This window comes from Tetrao urogallus (genome assembly GCF_951394365.1).
Source record: "Tetrao urogallus genome assembly, chromosome: 5".
Taxonomy (NCBI): domain Eukaryota; kingdom Metazoa; phylum Chordata; class Aves; order Galliformes; family Phasianidae; genus Tetrao; species Tetrao urogallus.
Genome location: NC_136818.1, coordinates 17,075,000 through 17,087,728, shown reverse-complemented (window position 1 = coordinate 17,087,728; position 12,729 = coordinate 17,075,000). Strand labels below are relative to the sequence as shown.

Here is a 12,729-nt window from a genome sequence, read left to right as displayed (position 1 = left end):
TATTTTTTTAGATTTCTTTTAAAAGTCTTAGGTTCTTTTTAAAGGTTTTTATAAAGAATCCAATCTTTGTTTGTGTGCTTTAAAGCTTGTTGTTTAGACTGAAATTAGACAAATTTTTTACTTCTACTCATTTTCCTTATAAAAATAATTCTATGTACTTAGTTCCTTTGGTATATAAGGCCACTATGTTACTGCTGTTTGTGGTAATATATAAAAGCTTAATTTAAGCTATCCTAGACCTTTTTATTTCCAAGAACATGAATCACAAATGTATGGCAACTGCACAGAAAAGAAGGATTTGTTGATATCTTTAAGGGCGCCCTTGAACATGACATATAGGAACAAAGTCCCCATTGAACAGATGAAAAAAGTGCTTTGTATCATTGGGCAAATTCAGGTAATTATAGCTAGATTTTGGACAGATGGTGTCTGGGATCTGCAGCATCACCTCAGTTCTGGTCTTGCATTTACCTAGGTTGAGAGATTGTCCCAGCATACGGCATTCCCAGCCTGCAGCAGGTCTCCTTTGGAGATCACCATGAGACTGCATGTTCTGGCCCGAAGATAAAAATCTGTTGCAGCTACAGACCAAGTCTGGGAAGCAGGGAAACATTTCAAGGACCTCACTTTTGGTCTGTGTGCCAAAAACCTAGCAGCCAGGAAAGCTCTTATTTGTCATAACAAGAGGCCTGAGGTCCCTTGGTTGGATATCCTGACTGACAGCTCATTGAGGAATTTTTCTCTTGTGAAGCAGTGTATCCTCTTCTGGATTTACTTCATTTAAAAAAATAATAATTTCTGAATTTTTAAATAATTCTGTTTTTAAAATTCACATTGAAATTCCCTCTTTAAAAATTGATAACCACAGCAGTACTGTAACTTGTTTGATATGCTCTTTGAGGTTGTATTATTAGTGTGAATTAATGCTACAACTACTGAGGCTATGTATCCCCTGTTACTACCTGCTAGTTTCTGCAGTACTGCAGTAGCTTCTGAACAGGCCCTAGTCAGATGGATAAAATTCTTTTTGCAGTCTGAAGAAATAGTTTCAGGGCAAGAAGGGCACAGTCTGTTGCATCAAGCAAAAACCCATATTTTCTACCATTATTTATTCACCTGAATCAAATCTGTGAGTGGTCAGCTAGATTTCTTCGTATATCTGCTGTGCCAAAAAAGGGACTTTTTCTTTCAGGAATGTGGGAGTTTGGCAGGTTTATGAAATCTGAACAAGCACTTCCATGTTCCTGGGTGACATGTGAATTCTGCAGTTTAGTGAAATTTTCCTTTAGGATTTGCTTGATTGAACTCAAGGATTAAATGTCACAGAGAAAACTACAAGTGTTTCATGGAGATAAATGATGAGATTAGAATGTGTTTCTGTTTGTTTGTTGAGCCTTACTTTGGTTAGCCAGTTTGTGAGCATTACTTTGACAGGGCAAGACCTGAAATACATCAGAACCTGATGTATCAGAACCTGAAATACAGGTTTGTATGCTTTTAAAATACACAGGTATCTCTAAATAGCTACACAAGTAGTCTCAAACACAGCTAGAGCCCTTCTAAGTAAACTGATAGTCTTGTGATACCTTTCCACTTTCTATAGAAATGAAGTTATACATTTGAATTATTTAACATGGTACATTTTTATATATAAGCAAGCATGCAGTAAGGAAATGGAAGTCTGTTGGACACTGACATGCAATTCAGCTATTTTTCTGCTGCACCATATTAATATTTTAATTTTCAATATTGATTTTCAAGTCAGATCCTGAATGAACTCATGGTTGATTTTTATTCACTTCTCACTCTGGTACAGTCCCACAGATTTTTATTTCAATCTCCTGAGTAAGAAGCAAATCTCACTCAACACTCATTTTATTATGCCCTCTTATTGAGTATATTAATAATGTTTCCTGATTTTCTTTTCAGAAACTACCCAGTTTTGGGCCTTACTTGGAACAACGCAAAAAAATTATAGCTGAGAACAAGATGAAATTGAAGGAACAAGGCACAGCTGCTGTGCTTCCTGAAAAAAAGCATTTCATTCCGAAGAAGCCCATCCCAGCAATCAAGGTAAAAAAAAAAAAAAAAAAAAAGGGTATGTTTATATGTAAGATGTGATCAGCCATCAGGCAGTTGACATGCATAGTCATTTCCAGCAGTTTGACTTAGTTATTATGGCTTTTAAGCTTGTTAGAGGGCATCAAAGACAACTATTTATGCAGACTTTCTAGCTTTTAACCAAAATCGATGGGAAATGATTTGTGATGTACAGGTATAGGTGTTTTCCTAACGTCATTTTTCAAAATCAAGATATTCAGGCAGTGTAAAAGTAATTGTAGAACACTCTGAATGCCTTGAAGAATGAAGTTGAATTGTTAAAAATTTCTCTTAATTTGAACACGACAGTATGAGTTCCATTTTGTGTGATATCTCTTGATTATTTGTGATGTATTAAACAATTCCATCTCTCATGTAGAATCAGTGGAAAAGGTTGGTGTTCGATACACATGAGAGCTGAGTCCTAGGTTTTCAAACTGAACTTTTAATGCTGGAAGATGTTTGTCTAAGGAACTGATCCACCCTCTGCAATGAGTAAATGTCAAGATGAAAATAAAACCTGTGCCCCCATCTACTGCATAGTCCATACATTGGAACTTTTCCCTTCCTTTAAATAGCCAATAAAATTAAATGTCATCAGCTAATCATTCTAGGTACTCTCTTTAAAACCTACTTAAACATCATGTTTAAACAGAAGAAAAAAAAAATCAGGCAAAAATAATTAAATACAAAAGGAAAACTTTTATCAGCAATCTCCCTTAGGCTCTCTTATGAAGCCATGTGGAAATATCTGCTGAAGTTATTAACAGTCTTTATCAGATATGGAAGAATATCAGATTCACAGATAGGTAACTTTGTGTGATCAGTCTTGTATGAATTCCTGCAAAAAGTAAACATAACATACAACACAGACAGTGGCTCAAATTATGTAACTCCCAAGGAAATTTTGCAACATTTACTGCCATGCGCAGCCTTCCAAGTTAGCTGCTAGAACTGAAAAAAAAAAGCTAAGGAGAATTTTTGTGTCACCTTGTTTAATTTCAATTATTTGCCACTGCTGTAGACCTCCCTTCAATTCTGGACAGATCATTTTGGTATGAGTCCTGCTACTGAAAATCTCTCCCCTCCTTTTGTGCAGAGGTTCCCTTCTTTATGTGTATGAAAAGTCCCGAAGAACAGCAATGTACTTTTTCTTTTCCCTGCACTATGACGAACATTTTCAAAGCCTACTTGACCTCAGAGGTTTTATGGCTCTATTCTCTTTGCAGGAAAGTATTGATGTAGGAGAAAAGAGAAAGAAGAAACAACAGCCAATAACTGCATTTTCGATGAGATAGTGTGCTTCTGAAAACAGCAGAAAATGAGAAAAAAAAAACAAAGCAACCGATACTGTCCAAAAGCAAATAAACTGAATGATGGAAAAATTTTAGCAAAAGGGAAAAACAGACATAAAGACTTGAAAAAAACATAAATAATAAGTTGAGGTCAATAATTTATCATGCCCAGTTCCAACTACAAAAGCAAAAAAGAGCCAAGCACTCAGAGACAGGTTAAAAAGAATAGAGGCCTTACTGCAGGGAAGAGGAAAATGAATTCCAAAAACGAAAACTTTTGTTCATGAAGGCACTGTATACTTTTGTATGTGGTGGCTTTGAGGAGCTTCTCAGCCAAAACAAATTGGGTTAGACTCTTTTTCACACCTTCATTTAAGTTAAACAAGACTGAAAAAGACTGGCAATTAGAAGGCAGCTGATTTGAGACAATCTTTCAGCATTAGCATCTTAGAAGGGTATGCTTTAATCATAATGAGAAAAACAGCAATGAGAGATATCCACTAAGAAATAACAGAATACCTGGATTTTGCTTGATGTTAGAGAGCTTGTCACTCTACAAAAGGATGCGTTGATAACATTTATTATTAAATGACCCATCCATAACACGTTGTGGAAAAAATCTGCCAGGAAGATTGAGAATATTCATTACAGAAGCTGAGTGAAGCTTACTGAAAAAAGGTGACTTATCTGATACCCTTCCCTGATCAGGGATTCTCTGCAGAGAGGCAGATGAGCTCAGAGTTGAGTGATTTATCTGTAGCTGTCCTAGAAGTATTCACATTTAGAATTACAAATCCCAAACTGTCTCCAAGCAGTTCCGTCTTGGCTGACCCTCTGGACAGCAAGGAGAATACATTCTGTTAGCTCAGACTGGCATATCAGGGGAGTGGGAATGGTCAGCTCTAATAACTAATCCCAGCCCAACCACAGCCCTGTGGAGCAGTGATATGACCAAAAGCTGGGAGCACCTAGGAGTCAGCTGCCCATGCAACAGCCACGACCCTTGGTTTGGCTGGCTGCATTTTTGAAAGGGTGCTGCAGATTTCCTGATGCTTGCCCAGAACTCCCTCATCTGTCTGATCTGCTGTTGGCTTGGTGATATGTAAATTCCAACATTTGTTTAAAGTCCTCGTGCTGCCAAAATGCCTTTTTTATAGACTTAAAAATCCTCTGTGATTATCCAAAATTTAATTTAATTTTTGGATAGCTTTCCCCATGGCTTTTCCCTTTATTTTCTCTATTTTTCAGTATTAATCAAAACTGCATACTTTGACACTCAGCAGATTTTTTTCTTCCTTTCTCGCTTTTCTATACTTCATATGGTGGATATATGCCCCAGATCTTTTATTTTCTGTTGCACTTCTGCACGGGTCCCACATATGTATTTGCCATCCTCAGGTTACCACCTTCTTTCTTTAATCTTTATTCCTTATGTGATTTCTGTGGTTTATTTCTCAATAATCTAGTTTCTTGTGCTTGAGAGCCAATGCTGTAATGTTTGGTCACCAATTATCTGACTGTTTATTCCTTTTATGCTTCACAGACCTGTCCTTGGGACAGACTGCTGCTCACAACCAGCAGGCCTTTACTTCTACTAACCTAAAGATTTCCCTGCTTTCTTTACCTGCTGTTGCTGTCAGCTTTGAGTGATCATTTCTCCTGAACGTGGTGGGCCATGCTAAGAGTTTTGTGCTGAAGCAAAATGTCGTAGGAGGACGAGCACATGTGCACCCCTTGGACCTGCTCACTGAGATGCTCACAGTGCCTGCATTACGTGATGGCCTTCTGAATGGAGACTAAAGTAGGACTGTGATGTTTGGCATCTCCAGAGCACGCGGTCTTTTTCAGTGGAATCTGCATGAATCAGGGTGAGCTACGCCTAAGCTGTGAATTGTATTTACAAATATAGGTTTACTAATATGATGGCTAATGAAACGCTAATCTCAATTAAATGTTTGATACACGAACATTAGAAATACAGCTATGGTAGTAAAAGTAGCATTGTAAAAATAATATCCTACAGAACAGATCTGCTCCTTGTGTATACTCAAAACCACATCTGCTTAGCTTAGTGACAAAATGAATTTTTTCTGCACTCATTAGTAACATAAAACTAATGGATTCTGCTCTGATTCTCTCCATAGCAACTGAATTCCCTGCCAGTTCCATTTAAGGGACTAAATTCTTCTCCCATTTCATTCGGTACAGTTTTGTTGAGAAGAGTGGGACAGCACAGCAGTAACCAAATGAGAGCTCTAGGTCCCAGTGATTGCAAAGGTGTCACTTAGGGCTAAATTCAACTTCCAGATTTTTCCTCATTTTTTTGTTAATTGCTGCTGGTAATGTACAAGCCAGAAGCGCACAGCTTGACGTTCGAAACCTGGCTTCTGTTTGCAGGTCTGGCATTTGGCACAAAAAAAAACATTATACTGTAAACACTGCAAATTTGATCTGGAGGCCGTTGAGATATACCAAGTGTGGAATCCCATAGTGCCATTTTAGACAGACTCTTATTGGAGTGAAACTGCATTTTTAAACTGTGAAAGCTGATTGTTTCTTGCTGCACTGTTTATTTTGTTCCAAACATTTATGATTCAATGGGAGCAAGAAACTCAGAGATAGCTCGAGACACTGTGAAAGAGTGCACCTGCAGAACATCTTTTAAGTACCAGTGTTATTTTCGTCAATAAAGTCTTCAAACTTTGCAAATGGATAAAGATGTGCTTTCTCCTTGAGAGAAGGAAGTGCATAAAAGACGCAGCATCCAGAAGCACAAATGAGAAGTAAATCATTGACACAGTCATTTGAAATCGCTTTCAAGCCTCCAAAATGTCAGCACCCTCCCTCTTTGGGTTTCTCTGTCCCCAAAAGGGTATTTTGTGAGCTTTGAGAAGTGAGACTTGCTTACAAATTCAGAAATCACCATGTCATATGCATTGTTTTTGCTATTTCCTTTGTAAGTTTATAGCTGGAAAAATCTGTTTTGATCATGTTCTGCTTAGTAACCATTTCCTGAGCTTACCTAATGGTATCCTAAATCTTGGACTGTTTCCATCCTTTCCCCCAGCTGCTTCTCTGGAAGGCCATTAACCACCTCACTCCTTTCCTGCTTAAAAGAAACCTTTTCTAATTTCCAGCTTTGAATTTATTCATGTCTGGCTTATAATCATGCATTCTTGTGCCAACATTGTTGCTTATCTTGAATAGCTCTTTTCCTTCCCTGGTGCATATATAAAGTGACATCATATTCCTGCTCTGCCTTCATCTTCCTAGGCTAAACATCTTGTTAGGCGCTTTTTGTCTTCTCTTGTAAGCAAGGCTCTACACCCCCTGATTATATGAGCAGCCCTTCTCTGCAACCTGCCAGAGCTTTGGCCTTTGTAACGTCCAAACCATGTTTAAAGTATACAAATGTGAATCCAGCAACTCCCTGAAAAAATTGTTAATTACCTATGCTGTTTAAATGTCTGCCTTTGTTAGATTAAAAAGCCCTTCACTATCAGGGATCTCCCGCGTAGACCCTTTTAAAATGTGAGCAGGCAATGGAAAGCTTCTTCTCCGTATGTTGCAAAGGTTTTGTATCACTCCTTCAGATTCTAAAAGACAGAAGCACATTCCCGTAAATGTAGACAACAAACGTGGCACGCCATGCAGTGTTTGGGAGCTGTATACACAGGAGAGAGGCTTACAGGGTACTTAGCATTGCTGAGGGCAGTAGATCACAAAGAAACCTCTAACAGGTATGGTACAGACAAGCCTACATGAGACTTGAAACAAACAGGAGCTGAATTTGACAAGTACAATTTTTCAGCAGATACAGACGACTGCAGAAACCTGAGAATTGTAGCAACCTGAAAACTGCTGAACAATTCCCAGTAAATCCATTAACTCTTCTGAGAAAGAAAAAGAAAACACAGGGGCACGAGCAGTTCCTAAGGAATTATGTTTGATTGAGTTAGTGTTCATCAGAGGAGGTATGCGAAAGGGCTGTGTGTTCAAGCTTAGCCCTTTGCAATAGCAAAGCAAAAAGTATTAGCTTAAACACTTTCAAAGTAGTTAATTGACCTTTTACAGTGGTTTAAGCAAACAGATTTTACTCCAAATTTGCAGTGAATTTGGACCGTGCACATAATCAGCTTGCACAGCTCTGTTGATGAGTGCTAACTCATTAAGCTGTGATAACTTGCTCAATTGCAGTCATCTGTCCACACTCATCATGCTGCCTTAAGCAGTGTGCCATAGATATTTTATACTGGAAGAACATTAATGTTCTTTATGTGTTGCAGAGAACTGGAAGGCTTTTAGCGTTGGCTCAATGCAACCAAGGTATGTCACTTGTAAGCAAGTTAGGATTTGGCACAGAGAAAAAATTTGAACATTTTTGGAACAACAAAAAAAAGTATATTTTCGCTATCCTTCTTCTGGGATATCGCTGAATTTCCTACCTCAGCAGAAATTAACAGCAACCTCATAGATCCTACCATTGCATCCAGTGAGATACAAGATTTATCTCAGGGTGTAAAGACATGACTGTAACTTAGTTGATGAAGGCCAGGCAAATGGAGACGATGTTCAAAGCTCTCAGCAATCTCAGAAAGAAAAGGTTGAACCAATTTCTATATTTAATCCATGTAGCAAAGCTTTTCTTTAGAATTAACATTGATAAAGCTGTGTGTTACCTTATTCCTCTGATGTGGCATAGGAAGGATTGGTGATTCTTAGTTCATCTGAAAGTAAGGCTGCCCAGAACAACATATGCAATGAAAATGTTAGGTACTGGAATCCAGATCTTCATTTTTCTATTTGAGAATTGAAAACTATAGTGAGCACTGTGTGTGATTACAAATTATACAGTTTAACTATAGTGTGCTAGAAGACACTGAAAACGGTTGGTAGTTTTTTGGTTTTTTTTTTTTTTTGACTGAGAAACAATATGAAAACAAACTCTTATCATGTTTCTTGCCAGCGAAAGACCAAGGGTAAGTACTTTGAAGCTTGTAGTTCTAGGTAGACTTGTCTCTCATTTTTGGTTTGATCTCTAGCATTTTTCAGTTGACTTTTATCAATTTCCCTAATTAAAATCATAATGACTTCTTCATTTATTACAGCAGCATGACTTTGAAGCCAGGTCTGTGCACCTAAAATTCAGTAAGATTTTTGAAATATCTAACAGTTATGCCCCTTTTTAAAGCAAATGTAGAATGTATTCTTGCATCACATAATGTGAATTTATTGAGCTCAACTTTTTTTTAACCATGTAGAACCCTGCACTTAAAATCTAGCTTGTTTTGCAGCATGAGAATTGTTGTCAAAGCATACTTAGCAAACTCAGAAGATATCCAGGCAAGGAATACTGTACCTCAGAGAGAATCTTGTAAAATGCAGTGATGTTCACCATCTGTGCTATACTTCCGCAAGTTAAGCTGATTTGACTGAGGGATATCTATTGTCTATAGAACCTGGGACTTGTCCCATTCCTGCCTTTCATTCTGCACAGTTGAACTGTCACTGAACTGTGCAGTTTCCCATTACATAAAGAGGAAATGATTTGCGTCAGGTAGGTCCCCAACAATTTCTTTTAGAGGGCACGTCCTCTTCTTATGGTGTGTACCCACACTGTGTGCGTCTGCCATGCACGTTTATTTTTGCAGCACAGGTGTGCACACTTGATGCCAAAAAAAAACCTTTCCTATGTAGTTAAAAGAACTGAACCCAAACTTGCAGAACAAGACCTACATCTTATTTCTGTACAATATTTGGAATAATCTGATGATCTTCATGTCATCTGTGCATCTTTCTTACTAAAGAAAGAAAAGCAATTATTATTCTCGGTTTATTCGAACTTTTCTTGCTGAGTTCTCAAATCTGTGCTAATGCAAAATGACCAAGGATGGTCAGATTGTCTGCAGCATGGCACTCCTGTTTTGTGCACCATTTTGTTTCTTGAAATGTCACACAGTAATGGTAAAACATGGACGGATAAAATAGTATGTTCAAAGGTACCACATATGTAAGCTATTTGTATAATGTATTTGTATACAGATACTTACTTTTAAAGCTGCTGCCTACATTCAAAATGTACTGTTATGAAGGTTTCTTTGTATTTTACAGAATATTTGAGAGTTGACAAATTGGAAATTTATAAGAAAAATCATAAACATCCTCACAATGCCTGGCCAATTTTTCTATATTAAAGTACTAGAGAGTGCTCCTGTGCAGCTATAGAAACAGCTTAGGTATCTTCTAAATGAGTCAATAATTTTTTTTTCCCTAGGATGTAATTGGAAAAGCGCTGCAGTATATTGGAACATATGGTGAGCTCTGCAACACAGAGCAAGTTGTGGCTCTGATTGACGAGGAAATGTGTATCAACTGTGGCAAATGTTACATGACCTGTAATGATTCCGGCTACCAGGTAAGAGCACAGCTGTAATTAGCAGGAAGGCACAATGAGTTATCTTTCTGCTGCTGGGAAGAAAGAATCCACCTTCTGTTAATGAGCAGGTGGCAAAAGCAGATGTCTAAAACACCGCATTTGCACCCCAGTGTGCTCCCAGGCTATGCCATATGAGCCCTGTCAGAGCCGTTTGCTCCGCAGCACCCAGTGCAGCTTCTCCTGGAGGACTATTCAAGGATGGGACCGCGTCTCTCTGCTCTACTCTGGGTCACTTTCCTGGCCTCCCCTTGCCACAAGTGGAAACAGGGTTCTTCCGGTGAGGAAGAAAATGAAGGAGATCCATGTTAGAAGGGTCAGATGGAGACAGGAAAACTCCCGGGAGACCTGAGAGCAGCCTTTCAGTATCTTAAGGAGGGCTATAAGGGGACAGGTTCTTTAGCAGGGTCTCTGTGGAATCTATTGTGCATTAAACAATGATTTCCACAGTATTTCTTCCATTCATCACATTACAAGAAAGATTTGTCAAAGACAAACACTTTAACTGAGCAGTGAGTCTCCTCAGAACACCAAGACCTTTTGTTTTTCCTTAATTCAGTTTAATCAATATTGTCTGATGACTTACTTAACTACACACAGCCAAAGAAGGAAGTTTGCCCATCTAAAATCAGTTCCTGTGATTAAAACAACTGTCAGAACAAAGATAGACATGTTTTTTCCATTGATATGAGAAATCCAATGCTGCATTTCTACAAGATTAGATGATTAGAGTAGTCTTTACCTAAATTTCTTTTTGACACTGCGATCTTCACGGCCTTGTGTCACATTTCCCAGCAAAAGGGAGACTATAGTTCTTGGAGAGCAAAGGACTGTGTCCATATTTAGTGCAGCTTACTTCTCTGTAACTGGAAAAAATCAGTATCGAAGGCACCAAAGTGTAAAAGCCTAGGAGGTGCTTAGCACAAAAAGTATTTTTCCTTTAATGTTTAAGGAAATGGCAAATAAATTAATTGCAGAGAATTGCAAAGAAATTATTAATTGCAAAGAAGTCAGAAGCCACAGATACCTCAAAATATCCGCTTATATTTGTTTCAAAATATCGACACTGCTCAGCAGAGCTACCATCTCGTAGGGCTCCAGCAGAAGAGCTTTCCCTAACTTGAAGGTGGCACTGCAGTCCAGGACTCCGTCTCTTCGAACTCCTTAATGATGCACATTGTTACTGGGGAGAAAGGAAGGAAACGTAAATGCAAACCAAAGTTTTCTTTGTGCTCAAGCTGAATTAAAACACACAGATTCAAGGTGTTTTGTACCTACTTTGTGCCCTTGCTTTTTCTGCATCCGTTTCATCACTTTCTCCCCCTACAAAACCCCAAATGCCACAGGTGTGCCCTGGAGCTGCCCCACAGACCCACCCGCTTGCTCCCCAGCTGCTGGCAGTACCTGGGGACGTTTGCAGGCCCAGCTTGGTTGCAGATACATGAGAGTTTGGTTTCCAGGCCAGGAAAGATCTTGTCTTCCTAAAACTCTTAGATTTTCTACTGTTTATTTTTTTAAAACTTTCCTAGGCTTGTTTCTTAGACACTGGAGCTTTTGCGGTTTTGTGATGCTTTTGTTTATGTTTTTAATTGCCATTTCCATTATACCAGGAGCTTATTTCATTGAGACTTCAATTGTTATTTCACATTCAAATTCACTTATCACACTAATTGGTAATGAGGATTCACTGCATGGAAATGTGAGAAAGAAAGAAAGCTCTGCCTGCCCAAAACTCAGATAGTCCTTTCGAAGACTTGCAAAGGAAAATAATCAGAAGGCACAACATGGTGTGTTTCTCCCCATTTTTTATTAAATTGCTTGTGCTTTGCTGACAATAAAAAACCAGAATAGCCCAGAGGTGCTTGCTGTCAGCACTGCTCTGCGGCTACGGCTGTGTGTCGGTGCTCCCTGGCAGAGGACTGTGTTGACACTGCCTCTGGACAGGGTATCGTCCCTGTGAGCCTGAGCTGCAGGGGCCGGAGTCATCCATTACAGCCCGCTCTGGAGGCTGGGATGGCGTTCCTAATTGCAGAGAGTCAGGGGGCTTCTTCCCTGCCAGCCCAACAGTTGCTATAGCTGCAGCACCGGAGCGCGCCAAGATGTCTCCAAGAGCTGCACTGCAGGAAATGCAGGCACTGAAATGGGAGCGGTTCTGACCTTTCCCGCAAGGGGCATCAATAACGTGACCCTCCCATCCGCAGGCTATCCAGTTTGATGCCGAAACCCACCTGCCCACGGTCACAGACAGCTGCACAGGCTGCACCCTGTGCCTCAGCGTCTGCCCCATCATCGACTGCATCCGCATGGTTCCCAGGACCACCCCGTATGAGCCCCGGCGAGGGCTGCCCCTGGCCCTGAGCCCCCCGTGCTGAGCCGTGCCGGCCCTGCGCTGCCTCACCGCCACTGATCTGCCTTCTAATTAAACCTCAAAATCAACCTTTATGAAAAAAAAAAAGCGATATTGGGAGTCATTACAGTGAACTGTCTTTTTTTCCAGTTATTATTTTTATGACAATTAGGTTCTGAAATTACAGAAAGGCAGCAATTAGGTGGTTGTAGCTGTCAGTTGTCCACTGTCTGAAATGTAACTTTTTCCTTGCGATTTGTGCCGTAATTTCAAAAGTCCTCTGTAGGCTGTTTAATCTCTATGTAATTTCTGGCTGTAAATATAATTAAGAAACCATTTTTAATGAACTACAAATCAATGTACAAGCTAACAGTTTTCAAGGAGGCATTTTGTAATTAAACATTACATTTCATTTTAAAAGAGTTTCTTAGAAGATGTAATTAACTACACAGCATTCAAACAAAGCAATGTTGCTTCCATTTTTCTATGGGAAGAAATGAAAGGGAATTTAAAATAGGATTTAAGAACTGGATTAATCACTTTCAACTACTACA

General features: G+C 39.2%; 1 protein-coding gene across 1 annotated transcript in view; it reads left to right on the top strand.

The window, feature by feature from the left end:
- Nucleotides 1–12,200, top strand: part of DPYD (dihydropyrimidine dehydrogenase) — a gene marked incomplete at both ends in the record, with an annotated part of 315,748 nt that extends 303,548 nt beyond the window's left edge. Inside the window, 3 exons of the mRNA XM_079535506.1 lie at nt 1,930–2,073; nt 9,670–9,810; nt 12,030–12,200. Of these exons, the coding sequence (XP_079391632.1) occupies nt 1,930–2,073; nt 9,670–9,810; nt 12,030–12,200 (456 nt within the window). The remainder of the gene's footprint in view (nt 1–1,929; nt 2,074–9,669; nt 9,811–12,029) is intronic.
- Between the last annotated feature and the right edge of the window lie 529 nt (nt 12,201–12,729).